This window comes from Carassius gibelio, chromosome B1, assembly GCF_023724105.1.
Source record: "Carassius gibelio isolate Cgi1373 ecotype wild population from Czech Republic chromosome B1, carGib1.2-hapl.c, whole genome shotgun sequence".
Lineage (NCBI taxonomy): Eukaryota > Metazoa > Chordata > Actinopteri > Cypriniformes > Cyprinidae > Carassius > Carassius gibelio.
Genome location: NC_068396.1, coordinates 6201817 through 6219663, shown reverse-complemented (window position 1 = coordinate 6219663; position 17847 = coordinate 6201817). Strand labels below are relative to the sequence as shown.

General features: G+C 36.3%; 1 protein-coding gene across 2 annotated transcripts in view; it reads right to left on the bottom strand.

Moving 5' to 3' along the window:
* erbb4a (erb-b2 receptor tyrosine kinase 4a) overlaps positions 1-16431 on the bottom strand; it is a 142225-nt gene extending 125794 nt beyond the window's left edge. The window contains exon 1 of one of the 2 annotated variants that reach the window (XM_052544869.1): positions 15971-16431. In XM_052544869.1, coding sequence (XP_052400829.1) covers positions 15971-16070 — 100 coding nt within the window. In that variant the 5' untranslated portion in view covers positions 16071-16431. The remainder of the gene's footprint in view (positions 1-15970) is intronic. The other variant, XM_052544870.1, reaches the window with a different exon arrangement.
* Positions 16432-17847: the final 1416 nt, after the last annotated feature.

Sequence of the window (17847 nt, the reverse complement as noted above, 5' to 3'; positions counted from 1 at the left end):
AGGGACATTCCTGGTGCAAAGGCCACTTCTGCGGTGGCGCCCTGTGACTCCATTAATCTTAAACAGGATAAAAGCACCTCCTTGGGAAACGCTGAAAAGATTTATGAGTCTCATAGCTTTCGACACAGTGGTTAACGGCCAGTTCAGTGTCTGGTGAACTAAACACCATCATAGCACAATAATAATAATAATAATAAATAAATAAATGCTGCTCCCTAGTTTTAATTAAATGCAACCAAGCCTTATCGGAAAATGTGCCTCTACCTACATGTCTGCAAAACCTACCTTTACTGTACATATAATTCACTGCAGTTTCCAGATGAAATGAAGACTAGCGGCAGTAAAACACTAACCACCTTTATTCCTTATCTCACAATTTACAAGTGCAGGACAGATTATTAGTTAATAAAGACTTAAGACCTCAAAACACTATTACCATAGTGCATGATTTGAAAAATAAAACATTTGATTGATTTTGCATCCCATAACCGGCTCCATATGACTTTTCTGATGTAGTAAACTTGCTTGTTAGCTCACCCAGTACAGCATGCACTATAAGTCCCATGAAACATGAGTCACAGGTCCCAAAATAGCTTAAATACTTGTAGAAGCAAACTAAAATTGTTAAAATTAACATGGTTGCTTTTGTTTTTATTTCACATTTGTTTTGTTTTTTGTTAACCCCATGGGTTAAGTTAAGGGTATGGTTAGTGTAGGCAGGACAGTACGTTCTTTTCAAGCATTAACCTTTTAGACCACTCACCGGACATTTCATTTCCAAGAAGCCACGATGTGCACACAGTAATAAAAACATTACCAGATTCACATACATTAGTTTCATATTAAACTGAATATTATTTAAGCACCACTCACTGGACATTTCACTTTGAAAATGTCACAAAATACACGAGAACCAACATATTATCACATCGCCACAGGCATGTTTCTCCAATGAGCCTGGGCTGATTAAATGACAGCGGGTGCCGGATTATAAACCTGAGATTAAATCTACACATCCACACTACAGTATGAAAACTTGCTAATAATGAGATCTAATGCTAAACCAGCTAGATTGCACCATCAACATCTATGTCATCCTAACATTATTTGAACCCACAGTAACATCAATCTTGCATTCAAATGTAGAGTGAATCTCACGAAGAAACGTACAGGTCATGAATTATGTTTCAAAAGGCATGAGTGAGGAAAACTGATGCTGCTGAAAACAGGCTTAATTCTGTTTAGGCAAACCAATTCCTGGTTTCCCCTCATTTGATTTGAGGTTAAATACACCCTGTACGTGTTTCTGTGAGATTCACCCAAACGTAGATCCTGTTATACTTCATCCTGCTCCCGTTAGCAATGTATCACAATGATAGAGAGCATGTTCTGTTTAGCTGCCCTTTTTAAAGTGCAATACAGCCCCATGAGGATGCTAGACAAACAGCGCGGCTGAAATTGAAACGGCACTGTTTCGCTCAATAGACAGCGCGGCTGTGAAATGACATGATAAAGGGGGATAGGACGACTCTTGTGACTGCTTGGCAGAAACAGATAGCATGCTAACAATGTTGATTTCCTGTCCCTCTCTGCAGCACTATGTCAGCACATTTGTTGGTCCTGTCTCTAATTAAAACATAGCCGTCAGTAAAGACCTAGTGCTTGTTTACCCCTATTGAAATTAGCAGCCCTGCCGCCCAGGGGACTGTACGTCATGGACACAATTAGCCGACACAGGTCCAATTAGGAGCCTGTTTAACGCTAACAGCATTGCACTTCTCTGATACGCTGGCTCTAAGAACAAGCGTCCTAGTGAGACACTAGAGAATAAAAAGACACTAGAAAAGAGAGTCTGCTCATAGTGCGGTGGAGTTTGGGTGTGTGCTTGTGCTAAAATTAGCATGAGTGAATTTGTATGAAATAGAAACATCGTGCATGTCTTCAGCATGTTTATTTTAAGAGTTATTGTGAGGCAAATCCTCGATAGCACACCTCTGCAATATGGCGTTAATAAGTTCACTGCCGGAAGCAGCACATAAAAACAGAGCACAATGCTTTACGGATGATGCATTCTTCTCTAAACTCCCCTGTGATGTACATACATCAAAATGTAATGATACTGCTGTAATACTCAAACAGGCATAGGCCTACTATGATACTTAGTTTTCCAAAATGCACACATTAGTAGATAAATATCTTTACTTTCTGCTAATGCAGTTCTGATGAAATGTAAAGATGCATTTTGGGAATTTACAGTATTTGATGCCAGAGTGCGGTACTATTCAAAAGTCAGACAAAATACCAAACAGGAACATGAGCTCTGAATACCCATGAGCCAGTGATCATTAAATAACAATACACTCATATATGCAGTTAGCACATTTCTAATGCTATATAATTTTATTTATTTATTTTTTTTTTTTTTGGCAAAGCTCGCTGCTTTAACCAATCTAGTTAGCATAGAAACCTCCTTTGGTTTATTAGTAATGAGGGAAAAATCACAAAAGCCTCTAATCTTCTCCCTGCAGGTCAGTACACAATCAATAACTCTCCTCTGGACTCACAAACATCCAATTAAGCAGAATGGAGGTAAAGTCTGCTGCGGGCTCAATTCTTACTAGCTGATGCTAGACCTCCAACTATGTAGCACAGAACTAATACACAGTAAGAGAAAACCTCCAGGGTCTAAATATTAAGAAAACACAGAGAACTGATGATACGGCACAAAGCATGCTGGATGTTTGTTCTGTAGCTTTGCAAAGTCTCATTCACTTTAGCAGATTAGTTTGCATCAGTTAATTGAATGAAGATTAAAAGATTCAGATTCATGTGAATCATGACTCATAAGTGTGCCTGGAAGACCCTGAAAAAAACACATTATGTTCTTTTGTTGGTGGTGGTGTTTGTTTGTTTATAATTCCTGCATCTCCCCAGAGTTATAGCCAACGCACTTCCATATAGTCAAGTGATTCATAAGCCCTTTGCAAATCTGAAGTATTCATTAAAAGGAAGAGGTTTAATTGAACTAGTTGTTAGTGAATGAGACATTAGATATGTTCAGAAGATATGGGAAACAACATACAGTGCTATGCAGTATATCTTGAACATCATGGAAATTAAAACCAACTCAGACATGTAAAAAACTCAAAACCTGTTTTAAATTAAATTAAATTAAATTATATTATGAGTTCATACTGAGCTGCTTTTAAGACAAAGATATACGAATCTCTTACAGAATCGTTGGCACTACATTTTAACACTAATTTGTTTTACCACATGAAGCATATCAAATCAGTTAAGCTCACATTCTGATGACGTGAGAATGATCAGGCATATAGGTAATATTTCTCTTTCTGTGTTCCTTATTCTTCCGAACACCTTTCTCTTCTCTTTGGCTTTGTTAAAATCGTGTGAGCAGAACTTAAACACAAGTAAGCAAGCATGAGAAATACTAAGTGTTTTCAATAGGATAATAAAGGAAAACACAAATATAAATGAGTTAAAAAGAACTGCAGTTGACTATCATGTTGTTTGTCTCCTGCTGCGCAAAAATCAGAGCACTTTTGAAGAGTTTGGTGTTTCAAGCTGGGCAGCAGATTAAAAGTAAAGATCAATGCGGCTTCAGTTTAAGATGTTTGCGCAGGAACGAGACTGATAGAACTGAAATGCATGAACATTCAAAATGCAAGCATAAATATATAAAATATGCTGCAAGTGTACGTGTTTAAGGGATTCAATATAGCAAAGCAAATATTACCTATACAGAAAACATGATGAAATTATAACCCGCAAGCAGCAGTCACTTTGCAAACATACAGAATCCTTCTGTCACCAAATTACTTTTTTTTTTTTTATGATCACAGGCACAAATTCCATGTTTTCTTTTTATGAGCACTATTAGATACACTCACCAAGGATACATTTAGTAAAAAAAAAAAAGAATACAGTAAAAACTGGCACAATTTTAAATAGTTTTCAACTTGAATTGTTTGAAAATGTATTTCTGTGATGGAAAAGCTGAAATTTCACATGATCCTTCAGAAATCATTCTGATATGCTGATTTGCTGCTCTAGAAACAATTATTGTTATTTTTATTTATTTTTTTAGGGTTCTGTGATAAATAATTTGCTCCCACTTTATATAAAGTGTCCCTAATACATGTGTACTTACATCTGTAGATACTATGTACTAATGTGTATTTACACTGTGGTTACATACAATGTACACATCTAGCTACTCTATGTACAGTAAGTGCACGGGTATTAGAGACACTTAAAATAAAGTGGGACCAATAATTTTGTTTTTGTTTTGATTTTTCACATTTCATCTCACTTTTGTTCAATTTAAATCCATCCATTTCTTTCAGAGAAAATAAATAAATAAACTATATATTGCTGTTGCAATGATAAAAGTCACTACAGCAATGTTTCCCCGTGAGACTGTGCTAATATAATTTAGAGAAATATTCTTCAAGGTATTTGTCTTTCCTCTAATGTACAAATAATTTGTGTTCTTAATGTGCATTACTGAATGTGGATTTCTTTAGGGGAAATACAAAAATGAAGGGGAAAAGAGAACGTCGCTAATTAGTCAGGTGAATTACCCGAGAACAGCACAGAACAATAAGCAGACGGCCTTATGCGGCGTGACGGTTCTTGCCGGTGGCGGCGCGCTGATTCATTATAGGTAGTATTAACAATATGAGGGCTTATCTGACAGATTGCTCATGTTGACTGGCCTGTTTTATGCCATCTTATGAAAGCTGCAAAGCCCAGCTGCGTTCACCCCGCTGTACCCCGCGTCTCTATCGCTGGCGGTTCAGGCCGTGCATATGAAACCTGCAATGATAAGGAGGCTCAAATAGTTTGCAGGCACATCAAACATGTGTTGTGTTTCTTACACAAACACACAGGATGCCTTTGAATTACAGCTTAATTAAGAATGTAATTAAATTCTCTGTTGGATTGCAGTTGCTGCAGTGTCAGACCTGATTTTCCCCGTTTCTTTCAATCCACACACACACTCACAAACACATACATGCATACTTGGCTAAATAGGGAAATAATATTGACTTCTATTGTTTTTATATAAAGTTAACTGCAATTAGACTAACCCCAGTGCTACAATATTACATGCATATTGAAATAATTAAAGCCAAAACACAGATTTATACCAAGGATTGGAGGGGAAAAAAAATAAATAATTGCTGTAAAATAATTAATGCTTTCTTGAGCAAGGTAATTTATTTATTTGTTTGTTTATTTATTTATTTATTTATTTTTTATCTATCTATCTACCTATCTATCTATATATCTACTGTATCTATCTATTAATCTTTTTTTAGCTGACAATTATATCAGCTATTCTTTTTTTTTTTATAACATAAATTATATTTTGCGGTAAAGAATTATTGTGACATTGCTTTTATAAGAATTTAAAACATAAATTCTCACAAATTTGCCATAATGTACTGTATTCAGCAGTATTAAACTAATAAGATAAACGATTGATGAATATTTTTTTCTTCCTTTTCAGACACATCACTGATAGTGAACTTAAGAATCAAATGTGCTTAATTATCATAAAAATAATGTCACAGTGCAAAAAAAGGGGTTCGTTTGTTTCATTTCTGTTAACTGTAAGTTTTTCATGAGATTTAGGCTCAAATACAATGCGGATGTCTTGTGTAATTACCGTAGAATGAAACAATGAATATTAATGTGATTAATGACCTTAAGCGGTTAGAGGTTGTCTGGTGGGATGGGGCATTAAACTATTTCATGACCTTCCTCCGTCAAGCTCAGCTGCTCAGTTCATTCTAGTGTCTCGCAGAAGACCACCTCCATGAAAGTGTCGGGAGTGCTTATGATTCATTTGATCCTGCCCAGCTTGTCCTAATAAATGACCTGGAGAAGCTCTTGAGCAGAACCATTACTGAGAATATCCCAGCATCCCCTGTTAATGGTTTAAATCTCAGGCTTTTTAAATGAAGCTAAGCAGGCTAAGTACTGTGCATGAACTAAAGAAAGAAGAAGAAACGCTTGAATCTATGAAAGTGCATCACTATGAAGTGCATCATTGCACCAGTTAAAAAAAAGGGCAATGGAATAAATGTATGGGCCAAGAAGCAAAAAAAAGTACACTGACACCCATTGTAGCTACTGCATCTGTTAATTATTATAAAGTAGTCTTACGCTGTTGAATTTGGTGGCACCCCAAAAAACTGAAAAAGTAATGAATATTACTTAGAAAGATAGATAGAAAAGATTAATAGAAAGATTAGAACTATGATATTAGAATGATTTCTGAAGGAACATATTTGGCAGAGTTACATGACAAAATTTGGGTTCAGCCTCTTAAACCATCTAGCGCCACCTAGAGTTGCCATTTGCACTTGCAGAGTTGTTAAAATGCAATTGTAATGCAATTTTTTTCCAAATTACTAGATGTGTGTTTTTAAAAGTCCCGAAAAGTGCAAAATTTTAGTGCTCCACAAAGACTACTTGCACACCATTCATCACTATCAGAAAGAAAAAAAAAAAGATATAAATGTCACTGGGACAGATAAGTTTTCAAGAGGTACTAAAATACACCATTTGGGTACTAATGTGTACTTTTAAGGTACTAATATGGGTAAAAAAGGTCAAAGGTGTACATTTTTCAAAGGGATACCACTCCATTGACAGCCTTTGTCCTTTTTTTTGTTGTTTAGTTTTTTGTCTGTTTACGAAAATTACTAAACAAAATCAAAGTAATCTGATCAAAATAAATATTACAGGTTTAGAGCTTGAAACTTCATGCATCAAAAACAAATAGGAAATATAAATAGATTTCAATAGAAAATTCAGACAATCTCACATTATGGTTAGTTAGGAGGTTATGCTTCTTTCGCTGAGCCTTTGTGAAACACAAAAGCGTTTTAGGCCATATTCTGTAAGATAAGCATCCCAAACACCCCAACACTAACAGCATTTTATCTTACAAAACATGGCCGTTTTGGAGGATTCATTACTTATCTTTAGATCTTCAGGCATTACATTTAGCTGCATTTTAATGAAAAATCACAAGCTTTTCAAGAGGAAACAAACAGTCAAACCGCTCTCATAATCACGCACATTAAATCAAATCCCTCTCTTCTTACTTTAATAACTCATGCAGAGATGAAAAACTATCCCTCGGGGCGAGGTGAAACAATGGCGGATCGGTTACAAAGGAGAAACGGAGGCAGAGAGAGCTCAAAGACTAATTTTAGCTGTCAGGTTCAGGAGACGAGGAATAGGGTGTCTGAGTGCTTGAGCTGACAGGGCAACGGTTGGTTCCCCTCGAGTACAGCGCCACCATTGCAAATTTCACAAGCCCTAGTCAGGCCAATTAATCACCTTGTCTCTGAAGACATGATGTGTGTGTGTGTGTGTACATCAGTGAGTAAGTGCCTAAAAGAGAAAGCAAGCAAGAATAGATTAGAAAACCTATTTTAGAATGACTCATAACTAGATTTTTGCATTTTTCTGAAGAAAAGTCATATGTTTCTGATCAAAATGTTGGTGTCATTCTGGTAGAGTAGAGTGGACTGGTTGCTTTGTTGATCTAAAGTGTGAGCAATGTGACACTGAAGACTGGGGTAATGATGCTGAAAAAAATGTGTTTCACATCACAGGAATAAATTAAATTGTAAAATATATTCAAATAGAAAACATTTAAATTGAAATATTATTTCAAAATGTTTCAGTTTTTACTGTATCTTTAGCCAAACAAAATGACTCCTTTGCATGCATAAGATACTTTGAACATTTAAAAAATAGAATAATCTTACTGACCCCAAACTTTTAAACGGTAGAAAAAAGCCAGATTTGAAGAAACCCTAAAGTATGAGCAGTATGAACAGCCACATTTCTAAGTAGTGGATTTGTATCTAAAAACCAAGGCCATTTTCTTCTGTGATCTGAGAACTCAGACTGGGACTTCAAATAGGAGCTGGATTTTGATCAGGTCTTACGACTAATAAGTCCAGTCTTATTTGACTTCCTTTCAACTTGACACACGTGCAGCTGGAGGGCAAGTGACTTTCCTGTGTGTAGGATTCACCTTTGAAGAAAAGAGCTGCACATCAATATTGCTTGCATGATTGTACAAATAAATGATGTGCCAGTCACAAGTTTTTGGACGGATCCGATTTCTTTGTCCTCTCATTAGCCTTTGACTTCATTTTAACCTTAGTGGTTTATTCCAGTTTTATCTTGGGCTGGTGGGAAGCCATGGAGATGTAAGAGTAAACCGTTCTGCAGCCTATTAATACGACATGCGACAGCACGACTGTTTTATCCATGCAATTTCTCAGAAGAGGAATAACAGGAAATATATGTGGCATCTGGACTGAAGGAATACTCCATTAGATATAATAATTTAGTATTACACTTGCTGACCAGAGCATATATGGAGCTTTCACTTCTATAGAGTCTATAGTGTGGGATCACGGTCTTGAATTTCTTCAGAACTTGGAGATCATTAAATACAAAGGCATTTACTGTAGCTAACTGGACTCAACATATAGATGTGATATTTATATGTAACCATTTAAAATATGCTCCTGGCTTAAATTAAGAATAAGCATAAGCAATTGATCAGATGTTAGAAAAAAAATACAAGCAGAGCTGCAACTGCAATACATTTTAGAAAGTGGAAATCCTGTTTATTTTCTTCACCGGGTAATAGCTTTTTAGCAATGAAGTATACACCTGTCAATGCAGACCTGCAATGAACTCCAGAATTAAGCAATGGAATATACTTCTGTAGGGTCTTTTGATTTTAAATGTGTTATATCAAATTTCCAATCTACATGGTTCAACTATATTTCCATAGTGTTTATACAATGGTTTTGAAGCAGCTTTACATGTACAGACAAGAAAAAGTGATTCAGTGATGATGATAGATCCACTAGAACCACAAATCTACCAATCAGTGAAGTCACTATCATGGAAAAGGATCATGTTGCAAAATTGTTCATAAATGACCTCTCAAACCCATGAAAAATTGTAAATGACGTGATGACAAATCTCTTATTATATCAAATTCCTTGTAATTTCTGCTAAAGCTACATTTATTTTTACAAATATCTGAAAATTATGCAAGTAATTTAAATAAATATTCTATGTTATTGTAATCAATAACTCAGAAACTCCTTGTTCCCTGTTCAGTATGACTATATAATAATAATAATACTACTAATAATAATAATAATAATATTTATGAAGACACACTCACCTAAAGGATTATTAGGAACACCACACTAAGCCTTAATTCTACGTGGCATTGATTCAACAAGGTGCTGAAATCATTCTTTAGAGATGTTGGCCCATATTGATATTATAGCATCTTGCAGTTGTTGGAGATTTGTGGGATGCACATCCAGGGCACGAAGCTCCCGTTCCACCACATCCCAAAGATGCTCTATTGGTTTGAGATCTGGTGACTGTGGGGGGCATTTTAGTACAGTGAACTCATTGTCATGTTCAAGAAACCAATTTGAAATGATTCGAGCTTTGTGACATGGTGCATTATCCTGATGGAATTAGCAATCAGAGGATGGGTACATGGTGGTCATAAAGAGATAGACATGGTCAGAAACAATGCTCAGGTAGACCGTGGCATTTAAACGATGCCCAATTGGCACTAAGGGGCCTAAAGTGTGAGCATGTTCTCATTCTGTTTACGCCAAATTCTGACTCTACCATCTGAATGTCTCAACAGTAATCAAGACTCATCAGAACAGGCAACATTTTTCCAGTCTTCAACTGCCCAATTTTGGTGAGCTCGTGCAAATTGTATCCTGTAGTGGAGATAAGTGGTACCCAGTGGGGGTTTCTGCTGTTGTAGCCCATCCACCTCAAGGTTGTGCGTGTTGTGGCTTCACAAATGCTTTGCTGCATACCTGGGTTGTAATGAGTGGTTATTTCAGTCAAAGTTGCTCTTTTATCAGCTTGAATCAGTCGGCCCATTCTCCTCTGACCTCTAGCATCAAAGGCTTTTTCACCCACAGGACTGCCGCATACTGGATGTTTTTCCCTTTTCACACCATTTTTTGTAATCTCTACAAATGGTTGTGCGTGGAAATCCCAGTAACTGAGCAGATTGTGAAATCTTGCACCATCAACCATGCCACCCTCAAAATTGCTTAAATCACCTTTCTTTCCCATTCTGACATTCAGTTTGGAGTTCAGGAGATTGTCTTGACCAGGACCACACCCCTAAATGCATTGAAGAAACTGCCATGTTATTGGTTGATTAGATAATTGCATTACTGAGAAATTGAACAGGTGTTCCTAATAATCCTTTGGGTGAGTGTATATTACTATAGCAATACTGCTGTGCTGTAAAAACTAAACAAATAAATAAATTGCTGAACAACAAAATAAAAAAAAAAATATTTATAGCTGTCTAAATTTCTCTGCTTTAACTCTATATTGGCAGAAAACCACTAGGAGACCTTTTAAAGCATTTATTTTGTTATATATATATATATATATATATATATATAAATCCTAGTCAGTTCCTTGCTGAAACAAAGCAGATGTGGGAGGTTACTGGTGCACTATATGCAAGATTTCAGCAATAACCGGCTGTAGCAAATGTCTTTTCTGTCTGATTTAGTCATTTCCAGCAGAAAAAAGACTGCAACATGTTTCCAGCCCTGAAAATAAGTTGCGACTGACAGTGTACAGAAGAAGAGGACCAATTCTCAGTGTCTCTGAGTGAGATGCAGAGAGCACTGTCACCCGGCTGAGACTTGATGATGGGTTTCAGCCAACACAATGAATGCACCTATGGGCAGATGCTATAATAAAAGGCTTTCTATTGCGACTCTGCCAAAAGTTTGAGTCAGCCAGCAGGATGTCTTTATTTAGGATCTTTGCCTGGGGAATCCATGAGCTCAGACAACCTGCAAAGCCACAACACAGCTGTGACAAACCTTTGATTCTTTCAGCTGTGTGCGTGAGAAAATGCATAACCTAGCCATTCTCACAATGAAAACGTCGCTCTAGCGATGCTTTCTCACGCACGACTAAAACATCTCACAACAGTAGTTTTTAACCTCATTTTGAAGGAGCCACAGTTATTGTTAGATTCTATTACACAGAGACTAGAACAGCATATGTAGTCATGCATTACAATGACTTGCAAACGTGGGTTTAACATGCTAACTGCTAATATACATGCTAATATACAACTGTAATGTAGCACGTCATTTACAAGCATGCTACCATATGCAATACAACAAAACAAAAGTATTATATTGCACTCCAAATTTCCCTTACGTTTTAGGCTGAAAATAATACAGTACGTTTAAAACCATGTGGGTTGGTATGGCTGACTGAGTTTTTTATTCGGCAAGGATGCATTCAATTAATCAGAAGTGACAAATACAGTTGTAATGATTTTAAAAAAAAGTGATTTAAATAAAATGCTGTTCTTTTGAACTTTATATTTAAAAAAAAAAAAAAAAAAATCCTGAAAAAGAGTGTCACAGTTTCAACAAAACTGTTAAGCAGCACAACAGTTTTCAACATTGCTAACAATAAGAAATCTTTATATCAGTATATTAGAAACGCTTTTCTGAAGGATCGTGTGACAAAGACTGGAGTAATGATGCAGAAAATTCCGCTTTTCATCACAGAAATAAACTACGTTTTAAAATATATTCAAATAGAAATAATCATGATAATAATTAACAAGATTACTGTTTTTAACCATCTTTTTAAACAATAAATGCAGCCTTGGTGAGCTTAAGAGACTTTTAAGAACATTTTAAAATATCTTACCAACCCAAACTTCTGAATGGATTATCATTATTAGTCATTTTAAAGAAATTCCACATAAACTCAGACATAGCATGACAGGCTCTTAGCAAACTTTTAATTGATGACTGGGGCCTAATAATTATCTGTGGAACACAACCAGAACTTATCAAATTAAAATTACAGACGTCTGCTTTTGTCTTGCTTTATTGTTCTCCGCTAAGACGCTGTCGCTTTAAATTACAGTCACGCTCCTCTTGAATTAGAGTGTGATGTTTACTGCTGGAACGAGTGATGGATCAGTGGAGATGAACGCCAGCCCTCCGCTGAGAACATAAAGCCCAGACATAATGCCTCATGGTTTTAAAGAAACACAGAGCCAAGGTCAGGGAAACAGCAACCTTATCTACAGGACAGACCAAACCGAGACCAAATAATATTCCTCAGTATTGCTGTTTTCTATTGCATTTTTGGTTCAATAAATGCAGCCTTGGTGAGCATAAGAGACTTCTTTCAAAAACAATAAAAACTGTATCAACCATAAAATGTGCAAAAAAATTTAGGCAAAAGAAGAAGAAGAGGAAACACCTCTGACAACACCTTAGCAACCATCTATAAAATGCTTACAACCAATTACAGCACCCTAGCAACCGTATAGCAACGATTTGACAAGCACCCCCAAACCAAAACGGCGACAGGAGCTCACTTTTTCCTCTGAAAACGTAAAAGTTACAGTTTTATTGTCTCAAAAACATCAATTTAAACCAAAGTTTCACATGCGTTAAAACTGTATAAGCAAAATACAGTATAACACTTTTTGCAAAAAAATAAATAAATAATAAAACGTAAGGCATTAGGGGACACAATTGATCTCTGTTTAAAAATCTAATGCCTGATGCTCAGAAAGACATTGATGATCCCACTTATTGGGCTTCAACACCTGTATAAACCAATAATCGCGTGCTCGCAGCGAAAGCTCAATAAGAAATGCAGGTCTGCATCACACACAGGATGAGGAGAAGACTAGCATTACAGCTGACTGTGAGGGCACAGAGCCAGGCGCGCGGAGAAGATGCTGAAAGAGAAACGGATAGGGAGGGTGAAAGCGAGCCTGAAAGACTCGTAGAGTGAGGAGGGGGTATTGGCAACTCTGTCCTACAGAAAGAGCCCGAAGGCATTTGTTTTCTGAGAGGAATTACAAGTGGAAGAGAAACAAACCCTACAGCCACTGAAAAGAAAATCCTCTCCGCTTTTTTGCCTTCCTACCATTCTTAAAAAAGCGGGAGTCTGTGGATTACAACAGGCTTTATTGGTTTACTTCGTACCGAGAATCTGGAAATTGAAGATGTCATTCCCTCTCAAGCGCCAGGGACAATAAGAGGTTGCTGAAAAAAAAAAAAAAAGAGGCCAACCGTTTGCTTTGGCGGAGAGTCTGAGCTCAGCTTGAGCTCAATTGAATAGAGAAAGAAGCCGTTTCGCTGTTTTGCACACATAGGTCAAGGGCCAAGTGGCAGCACAGTCAAATCCTGATGAAAAAAGAAACAAATAATCTAACAGCAGATACAGACAACAGTGAATCATCTTGTTTTTCATGCAAGAAAATAAAGGAAGAAATAATGTCACATCTTCAGTAATGCACTTTAAGGCAATGCAGTGCACAGAGACACATTAAAAACACGTTGTTTTGAAGGAATAACCACAAGACTTTCACATTAAACACTACTGGCCAAAAGGCATTAAACTGAAAAAACAAAATGACAGTAAAGACATCTTTCAAAAGATTACCTTTTTTTAATTAAATGCTGTACTTTTGAATTTTCTATTAATTAAAGAGTCCTGAAAAACAAAGTGTTTCATAGTTTTCACAGAAATATTAAGAAGCACATAACATTGATACTGAAGACTTGAGTAATGGATGCTGATAATTCAACTTTGCAATCACAGAAATAAGTTACATTTTCAAATATACTCATATAGAACAAAAACTTAGTAGTGTACAGTAAGTAACACAAAACTAATCTGATAAAAATCACTTTCTAACCCAACAGAAAGGGACTTCTTAGTTACATCATGAAAAGTCCACACAAATTGTTCATCCTAGAAAAGTAAATCTGACTCCTAAAAGGGTGATTTACAACTCCAATACTACACAAATACACTTAAAAATTCATAAAAACATATATGCAAAATTATGAGGTTAACATTTTTGCCTTTAAACACCCCAGAACACCTTGCCACACATACTTTTATTGTAAGTACATTAATGTGCAAGCAAGCATGTTTTAACAAACTGAGTAACATGTCGAATACGAATTAGCTTAGCTTGTATTGAATGCTGCATTCAGTCCATCCGATAAAGTTTATAGATGCAAAAGTGACTGAGGCCATCAGTCCAAAACATTTTCTTTAGTGTTCCACCAAAGAAAGAAACAAAGCCACACAGGTTTTGAACAATGTAAGGGTGAGTAAACTGTGTCTTTAAATACAGATGATTATACGCTAAGAGCTGCAAACATCGTGATACCTGTGATCAAAAGACCAGATGGGTGAATAAGTACTGTATTAGTAAAGATAATGATTAGGTCAAAGAATGTGATCCATATTATGGGCTGTTATAAATCATAATAGTCTTAATCTTGGGATATTCTACCAAGAAAGAAACTTCTTCTGTTCTACATAAAGTTCACGTCTAGACATCAGAGCAATGACTACATTAATTAACAGGAAATATTCTCACTCCCACAGCTCGCATGAACTCTCCAACCAAACTTAATTTGGGTTGAAGATGATTAATAATTTGATCATATTCTCAGGTCGACCAGCAGTAATTTTCTATCAAACTTAAATGTCAGATGGAAGCCTGGGTCAAATGTGGTGCCATATGGTTCTCGACAGAGGTGTGAGCGGATGCATAAATGAGAAGCATTTAAAGGACACACTTTAAAATATGATTTTCTACAAAACCAGACCTATGAAACAATGAAAAATTAATGTAGAACAAATTTACATGCACAACTTTTGGAAATGAGCTCAAACCACAGCACTGTGCAAATAAAAAGATTATGCACTACAGTCAGCATAGCTCAAATTGTTGAGAAAAACACTTAAATTAGTTTATAAATATTCAATGTTCTGATATTTTGCAGGTGCAGTAACCTTGAGCAGAGGCAGCCAATAGAACATCTAACATTATTTTCATTGGTGCATTATCCCATTATTAATATAGCATTAAAGTAGATTTACTCCAAAAGTGCTGAAACTAAATTTATTCTCTATGAAGAAATGAAAAAAAAAAAAAAAAATGTCTGAATAACAAATCAGACAAGTCACCTCAAGCATACATGAAAAATAATTAGGTTTATTAATAAATAATTAGATAACTAGAATTTTCTTATGAAAATATATAAATTATCAAAATAAATAAAATCGTTAATAAACTTATTAAAAAGACAGAATAGCAAAAAAAATATTCAATTTCTGTAGTATCAATAATAATAATGTGGGGTGTTCTTTAAAGAACAGCGTGGAATTTTCTATGAATGCATAATGTGTTAATTCTTAAAGGTTCAGAGCGCTTCCGCATTCATTACACATTGAGAAGAAAGATGCGTAAAAACGCAGGGCTCCGCGCTTCAGCTGCCCTGATGTTTCTCGGTTGACTGCCACCATCGTGTGGAGAAGAAACGAAATAACTTTAACTGCTCATTCACTCTTCGAAAAACAAAAATCAGTGAAGAAACAAGATATTTTCAAAAGAGACGGACTGAGACATATCCGTACATACAACAGCGTGCGCAAACGCGGAACGGCGGTGCAAACAGTGATTTATCATAACTAGTAGATTTCTGGTGTCAGTTTCCCCTAAATATAGATCTCTGACGATTTTTTTTTTTACATATTCTTGACTTCTAATTATCATTAAACACGCATATAAAAATGAATTACATCATGAATTGCGCACGGATGTAATTTGGCCACTTGGAGTTTTGGATGCACAGAAGTATTTGCGCTGCTGAGTGAGAATACACGATTACTGCGAATTCACGGATTAGAAAATGTTGAATGCATGACATGTTTTCACACATTGAATTAAATGCTATACCAGAACACAAAGCTATCCAGCAAAACTGATAAGAGGGCGGACAAGCACTTTTACGCACGGGAGTTGGACGCTCACCTGACTGCGAGGTGCACAGGGGAACAATCACAGCAGTGAGGAAGAGGACGATGATGATGTCAGATCGCATTTTGATCATATGAAGAGGCTGCATATCCATTTCTTCACATGTCCACTCCAGTGTCCCGTTGGCGAGCTGTCAAATGTCTTTCAGTCTGTGCGTCTTTTCACAGCTGTTCACATACAGCGCATGGTCTGTACTTGCGCCTGAGTTTATGTCTGCAAGTAAAACTGGATCAGATGATTAAATGGCAGAACTGAAAGTGAGTTATTCCTTGTCTAAATGTGACTGCGTTGGCACTGTCATCACTCTGCACTGAATTCCGGACCGAGTTACGGTCTCCGAGCCCGGGCGCGCGCCTTGAGCGCTTGAACACCGCCCATCTAAACACTGATTGGATGGAAGAGTGACTTAATTAAGGTAAAACACGCCCCCAAACACATCCGTTATTATGAGGGAATTTGGTATTTATACTATAGAATTATGAGTCATAGTTTTTACGGAATGTATATTTAATTCCAATCGTTTTCTAAAATGTAGAAAAATTGTTTGTTTTTTTACTTGGAACCCACGTTAACACAATGTTTTCTGAACATGCACAATGACAACCTACTTTCCCACGAAGAACCTCATAAATATCATGGAATAAGAACAGAGTATTCAGTGGCGTGGTATTTCCACATAACCATAATGATTTTAAGGGTTGAGGCTTATCCTATATATTTACGTTTCAAAACAGAAGACGAGTAATGTATATCTGATCATATGGAAGTATTCCTTCAGCATGTTCTACGTATATACAAGCCAGACAAAATATGCAACACCATTTTTGAAACAATAGCGCCACCTGGTGCAAATATTAAAAACACAATGGCTGTGCTCGAAACCTTCGTTTGGAATAGCATACTATTCATACTAATTCTGCAGAAGGGTGGATTCTGGATTGCAATATATGTGTAATCACCCTATATTGTATACCTACTATGATTAGCATGCTGGTTTTTTTTTTTTTTTTTTTGCATGCACTGAATACCAAAAGTGTACAGTATACAACCGAGGGCTACTGTGAATACACTACTGTAATGTGATTGTGCAGATATCCAGTGTTACTGTACCAGACACAATTAGAGATTGTTATTATTATTGTTGCTATTATTATTATTAGTTTACAATGTTAAAACATTTTTACACAAAATTAGACTATTTAAAAGTATTATTATTGAATTGGAACTGGAATGTATACAACTTTTAAAATCTGAACAGATTTTAAACACTAGGTATCATAAACATGCTGACTTTGTAAATGGTTAAAGAGGATAACTACCTGACTTTACTCCAAACAGTCCCTCCAGACACAAACTCACACAAAAATGTGTCTTGTTGCTAGGAGATGCATGACAAATGAAAACAATGTGTGTCCTAAAATCGGCTTGAAATATCAAACCGGTTTAATATTCTCAGATAGGATGAAATCAAAGTTAAGACATCGGGAGTCGGTGCCCATCATGTACGGTCAACTTTCAACAAGTTTCTGACTTCTGGCAACTAGCACAACTTCTCAAAACTGCAAATCTGGACAACAGTCATGCAGTGTATTCCAGCCTTTAGTGAGCTCCAAGCCTAGACAGCAGTTTGGGCAAAAGACATCTACATAGGAAGATTATTGCGTTTTGAGAACCAGCCAATGATAAAAGGAGTCCAAATAGCTCTAATTAGCCAGGACAGTACATGAGTATTTCTTTCCAAACAGAGCCATAATCAGCTGCCTACCAAGTTAACATGCAAATTTATATTATATGAATACCAAAAATGTGTTTCGGCAGGAAGCTCACCAAGTTCAGACTCAGCCAATGTTAATAGACACACAGGGACAAAG